The sequence below is a fragment of the Rattus norvegicus genome, chromosome 2, assembly GCF_036323735.1.
Source record: "Rattus norvegicus strain BN/NHsdMcwi chromosome 2, GRCr8, whole genome shotgun sequence".
Lineage (NCBI taxonomy): Eukaryota > Metazoa > Chordata > Mammalia > Rodentia > Muridae > Rattus > Rattus norvegicus.
In genome coordinates, this window is record NC_086020.1 from 36,201,672 (window position 1) to 36,219,572 (window position 17,901).

At 48.5% G+C, this 17,901-nt stretch overlaps 1 protein-coding gene and 1 long non-coding RNA gene across 13 annotated transcripts in view; one reads left to right on the forward strand and one right to left on the reverse strand.

The window, feature by feature from the left end:
- The window catches only part of Mast4 (microtubule associated serine/threonine kinase family member 4), a 591,901-nt gene extending 574,482 nt beyond the window's left edge, over positions 1–17,419 (reverse strand). For 6 of the 12 annotated variants that reach the window (XM_063281109.1, XM_063281106.1, XM_063281108.1 and 3 more), the window contains exon 1: positions 15,300–15,842. In XM_063281109.1, coding sequence (XP_063137179.1) covers positions 15,300–15,656 — 357 coding nt within the window. In that variant the 5' untranslated portion in view covers positions 15,657–15,842. Of the gene's footprint in view, positions 1–15,299; positions 15,962–16,922 lie in introns of those variants that run through there. The other 6 variants (XM_063281115.1, XM_063281105.1, XM_063281113.1 and 3 more) reach the window with 5 other exon arrangements.
- On the forward strand, positions 6,897–9,600 carry LOC120101077 (uncharacterized). The gene is made up of 5 exons (XR_005501458.2): positions 6,897–7,362; positions 7,931–8,060; positions 8,490–8,578; positions 8,853–8,941; positions 9,228–9,600. It is a non-coding gene; the product is annotated as an uncharacterized LOC120101077 (long non-coding RNA).
- Positions 17,420–17,901: the final 482 nt, after the last annotated feature.

The window sequence follows — 17,901 nt, forward strand, 5'->3', positions numbered from 1 at the left end:
GTCAGGTTTGTAAGGGCAGTGACTTTCAGCTGCCAAGCTACCTCGCTGGCCCCTTACTGATAGATTTAAGGTTTTCCTTCCAATCCATCTGTGAGTATTTCCAAAGGCTCAGTCATTTTGGTTTTAAGAGAAACACAACTTTTTCCCTGGCCTTATGTGTTTTTATAGTTTGTTATTACACAGATTATTGAGCACTGCAATTCAGCGACCAGTTGTGGAGGGAGCTGCCGACAAGCAATGCTGTCAAGGAAATTAATTACTCCGGGGAAAGAAGGGGCAGTTCTTAACTATTTAGACAAGACAGAGTTCGTCTTCCTGCCAGGAGTTTTGCAAACATGCCTAAATGCCTGTCTGTTCAAAGGATAGAGTGCACAGTGTCTACGCCCTCTGCAGAACCTCTCCTCCACACCGAGGCCACGGCCAGCCACCCACTGGGAGCCCAAGATAAAATCCTGATTCAGTGGACTTCATAGAGAGGAAATGTCTCATCTTCCACAGGGGCCATCATGTGACTTTTATCCTCTCTACAGCACGCTCATAAGGCCCCTGTATGGGGAGGGGGTCTGGGGGGTGGAAAACCACTTGAACACAACCAAAGTCCTCCAGACATCTGTCTGTCTCAGACACCAACCCAGTCCAGCTGGTCCAATCCAGAAAGGTGTGCCTAATGGGTGACCACTGACCAACAAGACACCAGACCACTGGGCATGGGGGTGGGGCGGGGGAATTTCTCTTTTGTATCCATGACTAAGTTGCTCATGTTGACCTGGGGACATGGATCAAATGTGAAAACTCATGACCCGTACCTACTCACAGTTCATAAGGCCTAATAATGAGGGGACAGTGTCCTCGTAGTCCCCTGTTGGTCTTGAGGGTCAGCACTCCTTTCAGGATGGCCCTTCTCCTTGGCCTGCAAAGTACAATTTTGCCATTGATCTGAGGCACAGTGAGAAGTCGCTGCTGTGGCTAGGGAGCTGAGTATGAGGGGGCTCTCATGCAGCCCAGTGTGGTCAGGGGAACAGATATCACAACCCACTGACCCAAGTGTATTAGTGGATCCATGGTTATGCCCAGTGGAAGGAACGGCTCCTGTGTTAGGACCAGCAAAGGGGAAGCAGGGAAGAGAGCAGCCGACTGACCTCTCAGAGAAGAGCCACTGAGCTCTGGGCACCCTCTCCAGTGCTAGATTTCAATACCTTAGTAATGCAACCACACAGAGGAGCAGGACCAGATTTCATGGTTATCTAGGCATCTCTGGAACCTAAGTGTCAATCACGGGTATGACAGTCACCACATCGCATGTGGCCCCTACATAGTAAACCACAACTGCAGATAGACAAGACAAAGTAGTGAGAGTCTCTTAGGGATCAGACTTCCTGGAAGTCTCATCTCCTTCCCCACTGGCAAATGCAAGGAGCTCTCTATCATGAGAAGTCTGAGGCTGAGGACTGGATATGAAGTCACTAGATCTGTGGTCTCAGAAGCTTTAGAAGCCATAGGCTACCATAGCCACAGCTTCCTCATGACAGAATCCATGTAGGACCTCCACCCAAGGGGGCTTATTCCTACCAAACACTGACTGGATGAGGGAAGTCTCCTTAAGGAGTCGGGGTGGGGAGGTGGCTAAGGCTGCCTTTGCAGAGGTGGCTCAGAGGTTAAGAACACTTGTTGCTCTTCCTGAGGACCCTTCAATTCCCAGCACCCACAAGGTGGCTCCCAACCACCTGTAACTTCAGCCCCAGAGATCTGACACCCTCTTCTGGTCTCTGTAGGCACTGCATGAACAAGACACAAAAGGAAGCATTGTTCTAAACTGAGGGGGAAAAAAAACCCTAGAAACCTGGAGAAAGCAAAATTAATCTTCAGAGCAAGGAATACTTGCTAACCCTCTAACCCTTAGCCCTCTTCCTCAACTCACTCTTCTTGCCCCTACCCCTGACCTTCTTCCTCCCCACAGTCCTCCTCCCATGATCCTCCTCCCACCTTTAGCCCTCTTCCTCAACCTACTCTTCCAGCTTCTCATCCTCTTCTTCCTGATAATCTTCCTCTTCCTATCTCTGGACCTCATTCTAAACCTGATCCTCTCTTTCCCCATGGTCCCCCTCCCATCCCTAGCCTTCTTCCCTATTGTCCTCCTCCTATCCCTAGCCTTCTTCCCCATGGTCCTCTTCCTCATGGTCCTCCTCTCATCCCCATCCCTCTTCCCCATGGTCCTCCTCCCCATGGTCCTCCCTCCTCCCACCCCCAGCCCTCCTCCCCATGGCTCTCCTCCCACCCCCAGCCCTCTTCCCTGTGGCTTTCCCCTGCAGATCATGCACTATGCACACTGAGATCAAGTGAGCATAGAGGCATGGTCACCTAACCTGCTTCTTGACTGCTTTAAGCAGTCAACAGAACCCTATTTTCCTGTGCTTCTTGCTTCCTTCTTCCCTCAGACACTGACTCTACAGTGTGATACAAGCAATGAAGTCCAATAAATCCTTTCTGACCTGTCAAGAGAGAAAAGGGCTTATGTTTCGCACCAGCTCGTCCCCAAGAAAAGATCTCAGCCACAGGGGTGTGGGAGGAGTGCAAACCTCACATCCTCTAAGCAGCTCTTCACCAGCACCTCTTATGTGAGACACTGTGAGGTGCACCCTTGCTCTGCAAGGTCCTCAGGTAGCCCAGCCATAATTCCAAGAGTGCTTCCTCCCTTCCTGTCATCAGAAGTGTAAGGTGGGGGCTAGAGAAATGGCTTGGCTGTTAACAGTGCTTGTTGCTCTTACACAGGACCTGAGTTCAGTTCCCAGGACCCATGTGAGGCCAGATCTGATGCCCTCTTCGTGTTTCCTCAGGTACCCACCTGTACACTATGGCATACACACACACACACACACACACACACACACGCATGCATACACATGAGGAAAAAAACTATTAGTAAGTGAAAGTCAACAGGCAAAGAGAAGGAAAGGAGTTCCCAACAAGAGTTAAGTTCAAGCATTTGCCCAGCTTCAGCCGACTCACGGCACTGGCACTGAGCACCGCAGAGACAGCTCCCACCATTGACTTTGGGTTAAAATGAGCCACATACCCCAAATCCCACTCCAACTGAGCCCTCATTTTCTGGGTTCTTAAGCAACTATTTGAACCATATGAAACCTAGAGTTAGGTGCAAAATTCAAATTCTTTTGACTCACCGAGACCCATGAGGAGTGCTGGAGTAAAAGTCTAAATATCTGTGAAATCTAAGTGTAACAAAGGTTAAGGAGCCCTTTTTTTTCATGGGCTTCTAGTTCATGCCCAAGCCAATAAAAACTTTAAACGGCAGCAGTCACTAACCATACATCCTCAGGTGCCCTTACGTATCAAAGTGAGTATCTGAGAGGCATAGATGGTGATATCTCGGCCATCGGCCACAGTACCCGTCTGATTATAGGTTTTTCGGCACAAGAGGAATATTCAGCTTCTCGGCGGGGCTCATGTCTACCATTACGCTCCACTCGGTAAGCCTGTATTCCTCATTTAGGAAAAATCTGTGCCTGACTTTCCTCTTAATTACCACCAAAGATCTCTACAAGACATGTGTGGAGTCTAGACAGCAGTCTGCTGCAGCCCAGTTAAAGCAATTTCAACAAGAGTCTGACCATCTATCGCTTGGAGAGAGCAAGTGTACAAACTCCACGGCCCATTCGTAACCTTCCCATGAGAGGAGGACAGAGACTGGCCAGTCACACTTGGAAAACTGGGTTTGGTTCTCAGTACAAAAAGGCCCCTAAATTCACATTTAAATGCTTGGTCCCTTCTGGAATGAGGCTGTTGGACAGTTATTTTAAGCCTCCTCTGTGGGAACTACATCCTACTATCTCGGTTCTATATAAAAGCCTGGGAGAATTTAATGCCTGCTTAGTGCTGGGGAGTTGGGCACATAAATTAGAATGTTGGTTGTATAAAAGCATTTCATTTGCAGAGAAAAAAATTGGGTACTAATGGCCCTTGGCTTTATTTCGAATAAAGCTAGCCAGCTTATTAAAAAGGAAGTCTGAAGGAGTTTCTAAAGAGGCAACTGCCTCCCCTCTTAGAAATGACTCTATCATATTTTGCTTTGTGTTGAAGTTATTCATCCCCACATATGGGTAAGCATCTTGAGCATTCACAAAGATAACCCAAAGACAGAGGAAGGTCATCACCACATCTCCAGGAGACTCCTTGGGAGTCTGTCTTAGTTGGGTTACTATTGTTCTGGTGAAACATCATGACCAAAAAACAGCTTGGGAAGGAAAGGGTTTATTTGACTTACACTTCCACAGTGCTATTCAGTGCCATTCATCATTGAAGGAAGTCGGGACCAGACCTCAAAACAGGGCAGGAACCTGGAAGCAGGAGCTGATGCAGGGGCCATAGAGGATGCTGCTTACTGGCTTACACAGCCTGATTTCTGATAGGACCCAAGACCAACAGCCCATGGGTGGCCCCACCCACAATAGGCTGGGCCATCCTCCATCAATCACTTATCGAGAAAATGCCCAACGTCTTGCATACAGCCCGATCTTACAGAAGCCGCTTCTCATCTGAAGTTCCCTCCTGTCAGATGACTTCAGCTTGTGTCAAGTTGACCTAAATCTATCCAGAGCGGGGGTCACCGCATAGCTGAGAGTGGAAGATTCTTTGTCCCAGCTCACCTGCTGTTCCTGATCTGAACTCAGATCTGGAACACAGAGCTCTTCTCCCCAGGGGTGCAAAGGTTGAGATTTACCTGCTCAAAGCGCCTCAAAGCGCCTGAAACAGCCCCACACTGCAGCACCCCAAAAGGAACTCGCCACTCATGTTAAAAACAAAAGCCAGACACTGCCTGTGCGGAAATACATTGCCTAAATGTCTTACAACTGCATTATGGGTTCACTGATAGTATAGGCAAGAACCACCAGCCAACATCTCACACATCAGTAAAAGGCAAAGACCAGTGTGTTTTGATATACTTAGGCAAACAAATGTATCCACTTCCAGGGCAGGGCAACTTGAGGTCCTTCAGAATAAAGACAGGGCCTGGTTACCTGAGAGACAGAGGTCACACAAATCTTCTAAAGACCAGAAACTGTTAGTACAGGATTTAGGACTAAGAGTCTTGTGACAAAGTCTGAGAAGACCCGCAGGCAGCAATTCCACATTCTGGGTTTTTTGGGTTGGACCTGAATATCCTGCCACTAATCTATGAACCTGCAGAGAAAATCCAAGAGAAAGATCCATTATAGGCTCTAGGAGCTAGCACCAAAATCTACCCTTTCCAATCTCACTGAGAAGAGTAACTTTTGGTACTGAGATGTATTTCTCTGTTTTAAAGTTGTCTCAAAAGAACATCACAATGCTGTCTTAAGAATGGTCCTACCTCAGCTAAAACTGACAGAGATTGGGAAGAGAGAGGCAGAACCCTCCATAGACATGAGAGATAAATGTGAAGCCATAAGGAAACCACATTTTTCGGGGTTTAAGTCAGTGTAACCCGAAAGCGAGTACACAGGGGTCAGAAAACAGAACCGCAACATCCCCAGTTAGAGAAGAAGAAATGAGCTCTAGTTTTATGGACGGCATGTGTAATTTTATTCTGTCTAGTTCTTATACATGCACACATCTTCAGCAGTTCTCCGAGATGATTGACACTCAGGGCCAAAGTCCCAAAGCACTGTGAGATGTCCGATCATTAACTGAGCAAACAAACAAACAAAAAAGAGCTTGTTCAGCACAGACTAAATAATAAGGCAGGAAAACGCAGAGACATCATATAGACGAGGAAATGTGAGCACAAAGAGGGCTTTTCTGACTCATCTTAATGACTCAGAGAGGCCAGCAACCAACGAAGGGCTTTCTTCCCAGGATACTCTGCTTGACAGGAGCGGGACTACTGTCTTGTAGAGCAGTTATTTGTCACAAAGAAGGGGATCGTGTTCTGTAGGGGATTCTTATGACCAAGCCAGAGATATGGAAGAAAGGGAAGAACCAGAATGAGTGACAGGTGACCTAATTCAGAGAAAATGATGATTCAGACATTTTATATTCATTGAGAATTTTACACACGGAAACAATGCCTTTTGATAATATTCATGCCCCGTTTCCCACTCTAGATCCTCACAGTTTCCAACTCCAAGTCCTTCAGACTCTCCCCCAAACACATCTGCCTCCCACCCCCATGCTTTTATTTAAGTCCCACAGAGCCCAATTAATGGTACCCATAATGCATACGAGATCGGGGCCATTCATGGAACACGGCAACATAACAGTGTCCCCCCCCCCCAGAAAAACCATTTTCCCACCCCCCAATGGCTGTCAACTGTCAATAGCTTCTCAGTCAGTGATGGAGCTTCTGGGGCCCAGGGGCCTCCTGGAATACAGGGAAATTTCACTGGCTTCATCTCATGCAGGTCTTGTGCTGCTGCAAATCCACCAGAGAAATACCCATATAATGCCAATAGAAGACAGCAGAAATAAATAAAACAGAAGACAGTATGGATATTGCAACTTCCATTGCAAGTAACGGCAGAGCAGTTGCTAATGGACTGACAACCTGAGCCAGCTCTGCTCCAAGTGGGGTAACTCATGAAGGGCTGGCTCCATTCCCCTACTGGTGAAACTCCCCACAGCCAGCTCACTCTGATTAACTCTTACCTTCCCGATGCTCACATCTAAGCTGAGTCCCTCCTAAAAACTAATTTTCAATGTCAAAAAGGGAAATGTGTGAAACCCAACTGTGGAGGACGAGGACGTTTTATTAAAGAAACCAAGGAGCTAAAGTTGTCATTCCTGGTGGCTCTCTTGTCCTCTACACACAGAATTGCATCATGGCCAAGAGCAACGCATCACAATGGAGTAAAGCTCACCCTAAAAAAAGGTCTTAAAAGCACCTTGGGGACTATCTCCTCAGTAGTTAATAAAGGAAAGGGACAGCTTGGGGGAGGGTGAGTTAGCCGATTCCTACTGAAAGAAAACAAACCTACAAACAAGAATTTCCAAGAAACGCATCTTAAATGCCGTTAGCATGGGTATTTTTTCAAACAGTAGATAAATAATTCAAAGTCCTGGGACTTAGTGCAAAGAGAAGACAGGCTTCCGACAGGCGACAGGTGACTCGATTTCACCTTTGTGCAGCACATCGTTCCTTCTCTAACGTAACAAGGTGCTTTAAAACTTACTAGTCAGATAAGGACCATATTGACATGAAAGTGGACGTCTCCTTGCGTTCTTCTACCAAGTACTTGGCTCATCTGAGGCACACAACGTTCTCTTTGCTCACGGCACTGCTTTCTCCAGATCAGCGTCTGAGGCTGCCGAGCTCTCTGAAGAAACTCCGGGGAGAAGCTCAAGCACTACTTTTTAAAACTGGAAACCTGGGTGAGAGTTCAGATCATTTCAATGAAGCCAATCGAGTTAACGCTGCGTGAGGGGAAAGGCGGATGCTCTGAGTTAACGGGGTGTGTGTCTCTATGGGCCAAGCGATCCACAAGAACTAGTGAGACTTGGTAGTCAACCTTTACATACAGAAGGGCTTTTACTGTAGCTGCAGGCCACTTCGCTAGTGAGGGGAGCTCGGCCGCGGCCATTAGATGGCTACAATTTTAAATGCATGGCTTCTCAGAATATAAGTCAGGAAAACCAAGCAACACAAGATTGGCAGCACCAATTCTAACTCAACTCAAGGTGTGATGATACTTTTGAGACAAACCCAGAAACACACAAAATCCCCACCCAGGAAAGAATGACATACTTGACTTCCGACAGGTTGAGAGGAAACTGAGTTGTAAGGCCAAGGCCCGAGGATCCACATCTGACAGGAGTTAGATAACACAGACGCATCCACCCACATCAAATTGGGCTCACTTGGGAGGTTGCCCTGTGCTGAAAAGTGTTAAATGACAGAGTTCCGAACGCTAGAATTAAAATTTCATTTTCCACATGGCAGCCTATGAAATCAGTAAGGAAAAGGAGCCAAATGTGTCCGGTCTCTCTATCTTCCTCCGCTCACGCCCACCTTCTCCCCTGCAACCCCCCAATACCATCACAAAGCATTCGGGCTGAAAGGTTCAGTGGAAGTAAGTACCATAATCAAAATTATATCGACTGTGTCTGAGCAGAGAATTGATGGGCAAGCAGAAGACTACGGGTCTGGGATACAAATGTCTAAGCTGTCTCTGACACGTGTCCAGTTAGGAATACAACTCATTAAATAAGCGGGGATGCCCAGCACTGAGAGTGGCTGCATCAGCCCCCAGGGGCTTCATGCAGGCTCTATACTCTGTGTGGCAACACTGTGGAGACTGCTAACCGCAGTCCTGAACCTACACTTTGCTACCTTCGAAGAACGATTTTTTTTTCTCCAGACGCTGGAGGTACAGGTAGCTGCTGTGCCTTCCTTCCCAGGAATTCCAAGGCAGGTAAAGGAGCACAAAGATGGGCAGACAAACGAGAGCTACGGGGACAGAGGTCCCCTGTTTAATCTTGTGTTTCCTCCTATACTTTAGCTTGAAATAACGCTATCAGACACGAAGCCACGGGTAAACACGCAGAAGGCAGTGGAAACCTTTGAAGCCAGTGATGCAAAACTAGGCAGGTATCAGCCTGACCAAGTGCAAGGGAGGCACCCAGTTGGGGGTGGGGGTGGGAGGAATGAGCGCACAGCCGACCCAGCAGCGTTTACATAGACCCAACCGGCTCCCGGGTTACTGTAAGCTCAAAATGTGTGCACTGTCTCGAAGGGACAGAAGGGAGGTTTGGGGGGAGGGTAATTTGCATTCTCCTCTGGGAAGTTGGGGTAGCCTCTAGACTACAGCTCTCACTACTTCACCCCAAAGCATCACCTGACTTCCGTCTAACACCCTTCCCAGACCACAGACCTTCACTTTGGGGGATGAAGTTCGAGTCATCTTTCCTGCCTCACCACACAGCTGATGTCACCCCTATGTCTAAGAACCTGGTAATTCACACACCCACCAAGCCCTTTAGGATACTGATTAATAACGGATGGCTAAGAACCGGCTCCATAGAGAAAAGAGGGGTGGTGTCTTCAGAGGAGGGCTAACGAATCATGCGCCATAGTTTGCTGTTACTGTCTCGTAAAAATGTTCCGGCCGGGAAATTAATAGTGATACATGTTACATATCTACCTATGAGAGGAAAGCTCCTGCCAGTCTACCATCAAAATGTCCTAGCCGCACAATCCACCAGGGAGCAACTTTGGGTCTCTGTTTATCCCTTTCCAGGATAGCGACGGTGACAATACGCTTCCAGAGCCAGCCTTCCCCATCCTCCTCGGCGATAAAGCAAATGTCCTATGCCATGTTTGACAGAGGCCATGCACCTTGCCGTATGGACATGGAGGCGCCGCATTCTTCCAATGACCCTCTGCAGGACGGACAGGGTCTCCGTATTAATAACCTAGATGAAGTCATCTGTTCTGGGTGACTGGACCGGGATCGGACCCTGACCCAGGAGCAGGGAAACGCTCCCTCCTCGCTCTGAAGGGGTGAAGGAAATGAACATCTGCCCTTTCCAGGCAAACACTCAGAATTTGTGAGCACGGACTCACACACTGTATCCATTAAATCGGAGTAAACCGGACAGACGCTCACCTGCTCTGACAGATTAGCGAGGTGTAAATGCTTGCCGCGTCCTGGAGCACCAGGGGAACAAAGGGAAAAGCTGCACCTTCCCAAATAGGAAAATCCACACTCACAAGCCAGACTCAGCTAGAATGTGCTGGCACCATGCTTCCTGCCGACAGGAGCCTGATCTCAGAGTACACCACCACCCCACACCAGATTCTGTCCAGGTAAATCTGTCCCTACGCTTACTATGGAAATGGCCACTTGAAGGGAAGGTCCTCACCTCAACGTTTTTCCTCTCAAAAAACAAAACAAAAACAAAAACACTAAGATGGTAACACGTCGAACAGCCTCCTACTGTTCTCTGGAATGGATCTGCATTCTTCTCCTGCCACCTTCACGTGTATTGGCCTGGAGTCCCTGAACTGTCTTCTCTCTCTTCCCTTCCCCATCTCACCCACACTTGTCCAGATTATCAGTTCCAAGGCAGGGAAGGTGTGAACAGGATACACCCACAGTTCCCAACCCACAGGCTTTGAGGTGCCTGGCTTCCTTCGAATACAATTCTCAGCGGGTCAGACTTCCTTGCCTCAGGTTCTCCGATGGTTCCCAGTGCCCTCTGCATGAAGTTCACAGAGCCCTGTCCTACTCAGCTGTGTCTGACCTTTTGGTCACCTGCTCCCTGTTCCCCTTTCCTCTGTGCCAAGCAAAAGGCCCACAGAACACACACACACACACACACACACACACACACACACACTCTCTCTCTCTCTCTCTCTCTCTCTCTCTCTCTCTCTCTCTCTCCTGTTCTTCCCTTTCTCCTTCCCCATCTAACTCCGGCTCGTCTTCCAGGCTTCAGATCAAGCGTCCTTTCCCAGCCTTAGCTCCCATGCTCCGGGAATTACAGGATTAGATCACACAACCCTTCACAGCCTGTGCCTCAGATGCCACCTTGGTCTCCAGTTAATTAATAATCACGGTGTGATTATGTCTAGCTCCCTAAGTACATGAGAAGCTCCGAGATGTCAAACCCATCTCTGTCCAGGGTGATAATGCCTCATACATACATATACATACATACATACATACATACATACACATACATACCATACATACAATACATACATACATACACATACATACCATACATACAATACATACACACACATTGCATACATACATATACATACATACAATACATACACACATACATACCATAATACAATACATACATACACACATTGCATATATATATGCACATGTATATATTATACATGCATGCATGCTAGGCTGACTGCTGTTTTAATCTCATGACTCACACTGAGGTATCTAGTCAAAAAGTAGACTAAATAATAAATATGCCAAGATTCATGCACTTCTCTTTTCAAATTATGTAGCTTCTGGGATTAATAAAATATAAAGTCTATGAAAAGACATGGCTGAATTCATGGCTTCCTTTTGCTATTTATTCTCGTATGCAATAAAAAAAAAAACAGAAACCCATCCATTATATTGCTGTTATGTGGGGAACCCCAAAACACAAACACCCTCAAAAGATGTTTAGAGGCATCCCTCCCAGTAAGACACCATTTAATAGAACACTTTAGAGACAACCCCTAAGTGTGCCTATAGTTAGTAAAGGGACACTGTTTCTCAGCTTTTGTCAGTAACGTAAGTCCCTTGGTGCGGCAGAGAATAACCAGCTAGCACGCAGTAAGTTGGCAAGCCCTTTAACTACAAAGCTCCTTCAGGCCACTCTGAGAATTCTGAGTGTCTCTGGAAGTCTCCAATTCTAATGCACACAGTATATCAGGGGTGCCTAGTTTGACTTTGTTCACATTTATTTAAAAAAAAAAAAGCCCTAATACCTCTCTCGTGAGCCACAAGGTTTTCATCCGCTGGTTTGTTTGTTTTCATAGGATAGCGGGTCAAGAGACTGGTGCATCCTATTTCACAACAAAGGAAATGGGCACAGTCTCCTTCAAACAAACACATCACTAGCTTCAGAATCAATGTTACTTTGTGAATTCATTGAACATCTCTTCACTAAGCTCCCATTCATTTGCTAGAGGGGCATGCTAGGTGTCCCAGGTTAACCTGCTGTCTGGGTTTATCCACCAACAGCTACCAAATGGTGACCTCCCTGGGATCTTAAGGTGCTGTGGGGAAAAGACAGGGCAGAAAGCTTTGGTTCTCTCTCACCCTCCTAGTGCTGTGACCTCTTAATACAGTTCCCCATGTTGTGGTGACCGCCCCCCCAACCATAAAGTTATCTCCGTTGTTACTTCATAACTAATTCTGCTACTGTTATGAATCATAATGTAAATACCTATGTTTTCTGATAGGCTTAGGTGAGTTGGCGAAAGGGCAAATTGCATAAACCTCGGGGGTAAATCCTCCAACTGACAATGTTAATCAGAACTTCAGTATCATCCCTCAACATGGAGAACCCCACATCTGCAGACTTGCACCCAAGACATAAGACATGCGGAGGAAAGTTTGTTTTAATAAGTCACCCATCAGCGCTGACTCTCGTGTTTTTAATATTAAGTATAAAAATGGTTGGTTTTGTAGCTCAGTGCTAAATGCTTGCCCAGTGCATGAAAGAATGAAGATTTTATCCCCATACCATAGGGTAGTAAAGGCAAATTAAAATTTTAGAAATCTCTCAATGCCAACAGTCAACTAGTTCTTAGGACACCAATGTCCACAGGTCTGACTGGATCGTATAGGACTTCACGTTTACATGTGAGACAGACTACGAGATAAACACTGTGACCTTCAAAAGGGCTTTTACAAGGTTGTCGAGACAATAAATAAATAAATAAATAAATAAATAAATAAATAAATGCCCTGGAGTAATAGGCCAGGAACCAGAATTTCTTTGCATTTAAAAAACAAATACAGTGAGTTGGCATTTTTAAAAAAAAATTTGGGGGTGGGGGGAATTAATCTCCCAGGCTACACAGCAGTTTAAAACAGAAATGAATGCCTTGCCACACTGTAAGTTGCTCTGAAGCCTTTTAGTGTTTTAGTCTGGGCCCTTGCTATAGTATAACTAAAACTACCACCAGGCGCTTGGCCTGAGATGAAGAGAAAGAACCCCTCCCCAACTTATTTCAGTAGAGGGGGAATAAGCTGAGGGCAGGAGGAAGGCCTTGGCAGCTAAGAGCAGCCGCTGCTCTTAAGGAGGACCAGAGTTCAGTACCCAGCACCCACATCAGGTGGCTCACAGCTCCTCGTCACTCCAGCACAGGGATTGGACAACCCCCCTCTGGACTCCAACAGCACTTGCTCTCATGGGCACCCACCACCATTATAAATGCACAAGCGCACCTGCTATTTAAAAATGATAAATCTTTTAAGAACGGGAACAAAAGCTCAGATTCTCTCAAAGTGAAATAACAAGTCGGCCCAACCTTGAGGTTCAATTTCACAATATTTTATAAGCAATAAGCGTAAAGGTTAATGTTCGATGATATTTACATGGTACTCAATATCAGCCACCATGCTGGGATTAAATCAGATGATGTGCACAGGTGTGTACAAAAGGTCTCTCCTGCTGTCGCTCTTACTCCCATTTAAGAGGTGAGAAAACTTGAGGCCAACAGAAGTCAAGCGTCCTGTGAGCACACTTCGTCAATGTGACAGAACCAGAAGTCAACCCCAGGTATTTCCACGAAAGAGGGTGTTTTCAGTCTTTGGTTTCTGAACCTTCTGGCATGGCAATTTAAAGTATATGCTTTTCCTAAGGAAGTGGGTAAGAGTTTTTGTTAATTCCTCAGAGCCGAAATTCCACAAAAGTCACGATCCCACAACTCCATGCAGTAAACACATCAGCGCCAGTGTGTGTCCGTGAACTTTCACACCCCCACATCAAGTTTTAAGTTTTAACATTTTCTGCTGCTAGGGGGCAGGGAGCCACATGACTTTCTTCAGTTTTGCCTCAAAATTCCCAGGGCAAGTCAAGACTGTACTCCATCATCCTGTGTTAGGCTAGGTCTTGCCACAAATTGTGGACCTGTCCGTTTATATCCAATTTTCAACTTCCAAAAACAATGTCCAAAATCACTAGGCCATCCTACTGGGAGGCACAAAATATGTTTCAATCAACCAACCTTCACTGCCTTGCCTGGGAAATGAGATCTCACTATATCCACTTCGGAGAAAGTAAGACACCGTCACCCAGGGTTGAGGTGATAAATCAGGATCAAGAATGAGAAGTTACCCACTCCCATCCCCCACACCTTCAAGACCTCTTGTGTGCCATGTTAGCTATACAGAATCATTAGATTAGGACAGCCATTTACCCAGAGCCACCAAAAGATGCACCCAGGAGACAGCACTACTCTCCACCATCTCCTAGGATGGGTGTGTTGTTCAGCAAACTCCTGAACTATGACTAAACTCAATCTGGAACTTAGAGCTATCCAAAATTCCAGGTCGGAAACAGCACTTGTGTGGGAATGCACTTAAACTTGAAATTCTCCATTTTTGACTACAGAAGTGAACTCCTGAGGAATGAAACGCACCCAGGTCTCAACTCAGGAGCCGAAGAGTTCTGGAAAGCCAATCTCCAGACGCCTGCCTGAGATCCCTGAAATCCCACAGCCATTCAGAAAGGGGTCAGGGCTACGGCCAGAGACTTGGCCAACCATCAGCCAAGATTCCTTCCATCTTTACTAGGCTGTCACTTGCCTCTGCTAGCCTTGTGTGCACGATGCAGCCCTGAGATTTCCAGGCTGGACACCCAGGGGGCTAAAGCCAGGACCCTAGGCTCTGTTTACTTCTTCTAGGGACAAAGGCAATTGTTTCCTAGCACTAACCCCCGACAGAGACAGGAAAATACCAGTCTGGCACTGTGGAATTAATTTCACACGGAGACTATGCTAGGATCATGTTTTATTTATGGTCCTGTCTGATCAAGACGATTTCTCCCACAAGAAATGTCCAATGCAAACAATCTCAAAGACTTGGAGAATCTTCCTTTCCAAGTCTTCCAAAGTAAGAGGGGAAAAAAAGAAAGAGAAAGAAAGGAAGAAAGAGGGAGAAAGAAAGAGAGAAAGAAAGAAAGAAAGAAACAAACAAACAAACCTAGTGGGTCACAAAAACCCACAGTTTTTAGACGCACAGCCTTCGAAGAAACGAGGCTGGACAAAGTCCTCTGAACAAGATAAGGCACATCCTATCTGGTATGGTGACAGAGCTCCTCTGGACACCAATAGGTCATGCGGGCGGGCTTAGCATGGAGAATCTTCCTCTTCCCCAGGATGAAAGGTGTAAAGACCAAACCACCCACCCTCCAGCGACTCCAGCGTTCTCTGATCTCTGACACTGCAAGATACAATTCCACAGCCACTACTCCCACCAGCGTCAAACGCTCCGGGTCTCCCGCTCCATCTAAGACCTCAGTGCTTAGCGATTCCCATGACTAAGAGTCGGAATCTGAGTTGTGGATTCAAGCCAAGCTTTCAGATCACATCCAATCGCTGAGGACCCATCATCTCAGTGACATTTCCAAAGCACACCGTCGGGTAGCCCAAGTAGATAAGCGTGCGAGGACAAGCACGAGAAGTCAAGGACCCACAGAGTCTCCCGACCGTCACTCTCCCAGGCTGTGGCACCTTTAGTTCCCTCCCCATTCCAAGACACCGGCGCACACGCAACGGGATCTAAGGGGTCCCTACAGTGGGAACCTGGAGGGAGCGGGATAGGATAGACTGAGCCCACCTCTTCATCCTGCTCCTCTTGGGATGCGCTGCTGACCCGGGGTACGGGCAGTACCGCTCCTCCGGGGGGCGGCAGCGGCAGGGTAGGAACTCCACGCTCCAGCACCACGCGCGCGGGAGCCCACGCGGCGGGCAGCCGGGATCCCAGGGCGCCGCCCGGCGGCCGCGGCGGCTGCGACCTGCAGGAGAAGCGGCCGGGCTCCCCTTCCTCCGACAGAGTTTCCGAGCCAGAGGATGACTCCGCTGAGGAAGCGCCCTCGGAGGACACGGCTGCCGCCGGCGAGCCTAGGGTCCGGGTGCCGAGGCCGCTGCAGCCCCGGGGCACGGGCTCCGGCGCCTCGGAAACTTTCTCCCCCATGTCCCTCTTCGGCCCAAAGTGCCGCCCGAGGGGTGGCGGCGCGCTCGGCGCCTCCCGGAGAAGCCCAGGCAGCTCCGCTGTGTCTGGATCGCGCTGCGGCTCCCGAGCTGCGGGGAGCGCCGCCGGCGACTACATGACAGCGGCCGGGCCGCAGGAGCAAGTCGCCAAGTTCACGGCTGCCGGGGCTCGGCTGCTGACATGGACTCCCGCGCGCGGGGCCATGCCCGCCGCGATCGGCGCTCCGCGCTGCGCCCGAGCCTCCGGGACTGCGGCTTCTCCCGCTAAACCTGCCTCCGGGACCGAGCGGAGGAGACGGGCAGCCCGCGGAGCCAATGGCAGCGCAGGCGCGCCGGTGGGCGGAGGCTGCGGAGCCGCTGGCCGCGCGGGCGTCAGGTAGGGGAGGTGGGGCCAGGCGCGGGCCACCCGATCCCGCGGGAGCTCCCGGTGCGCCCGGCAGCCCCACGGCGCGGGACTCGGCAGGGCAGGCGTGGAACCCGCGGACTTAACCCTGGCTGGGACTCCGAACTGGGTGGGGGAGTGGCCGTCTGTCCTTGGGACGAGGGAGGGAGATGGCTGAGTGAGATGAGACCTTGGAGAACCAGACTTTAATCTCCAAAAAGTGAAATCGGGAAAACTGGGCACGGGGCAAACTTCACGTGAAAACCGAAGCGCACGGCCAGTCACGCGCAAACTCACGCTCCCAGCCGTGTGCAGAGAGCGAAGTCCGTGGTGGAGAGAGGGGATCTAAACGCAGCCCATCTCCAACACCTTTTCTGGTTAAACTTCTTGGGCCTCAGTTTCCTCAATTGTAAAGGGAAACATGAACGCTGATGTTGTCTGGTAATAAGGCTACAGCAAAATAAAGTGTCAGCAGAGTTCTCGGCTTGGACACAAGCCAAGGTCTCCAAAGATGATTTTCTGTATTTCTGTTTAGAAACTAAAGTTAAGTCAAAGATACACTCTTGTGACAAAGGAAGAAAACAGCTGATGCTGTTTAGGACCATGCTTATTGATAAGAACGCTCTTAGCATCTCTTGCGGTTCTGCCGCTGGGCTTAAGACACATCCCTCTAACTGGCTTTCTCTAGCCCTGGATAGCCACACCGCGGCGGACCTGGGGCTTCATGTTCCTTTTCTATAAGAACAAGGAAGGAGAAAGATCTTCCACAAAAGCACCCACACAATCACCTTAACCTTTGTAGTGGCTTGGATCTGCTGGGAAGCCAGTGCGGAGTTAGGCAGCGAGAAATAAATGATTCCTACTTGCCTTCAGCTCCAGACCCGTCTGAGCTCCACACCGTGACCCGAGGTATAAATTCAGCCAGCTTCCATTCCACAGACGTTGATTGAGATGTGTGCCAATTGGTTGCAGGGGATACAAAGATGAATACGGCAGGTCCCCTGCCCTTGAGGAGCTTGTGGTCGGGGAAGAGATTGATATTGCATAATACCGCCTCATTATTCATGTTTAAAAGCTCTGGTAAGTGCTACAATGTGCCGTGGGAGGAGAGAGGAAGAATTACAGCGAAGCCATTGCAGATCTTCAAGCCGAGGAGTCCTCCAGATTTTTACATTTCTCTCTGTCAGAACAGCTTTGCCAAGGGTCCTTAAGAAAAAGACTGGAGTTGAAAGCCCCGTTGGCTAATGAGCCCTTTTATACTGCCGAAGTATTTACAAGTGATAATGGGGGCGGGGTGGGGGGTGGCTCATCTAGTCTGGACAGGCGGCTTTGTCCTGAACACTTTCGGACTGCCTCTGAAGAGGGAAGCAGTAGGATGTGACCCTCTGGCTGTGGACAGCTGTCAGAGTTACATTGTGACACTTCAGAATGATCCAAAGGGACAGAAGACCTGCTGAGGTAAAAGGACTTTCAGGAGACTTAGCTAAGTGGTGATGGAGAGGCTGAAGAGCGCACAGTGGGGCGGTCTGAATCCACCCCCTGGGCCTCACAATGACTTCCCTCCTTAGAGTACTGGCCTTTATCTGAGCCCCTATGTGGTTGATTCAGCACAGGGGACTGAAATAAAGATTTAAGCAAGCCATTCACATCAAAGAAGAGGAGGGATTGCCTTCTCAGTTCGGGAAGGGTGCAGCAAGGACATGGTTTGAATCCTAACAGCAAAAAAATGCCACTTCCTAGAGCCCGTGCTCTCCTATGAGAGGCCTCACAGCGTCCTGGAAGGAACCAAATAAAATACTTTAGGGATGAAGGGCTGGTCAAAGGTCACACAGCAAGTGGGCAGTGG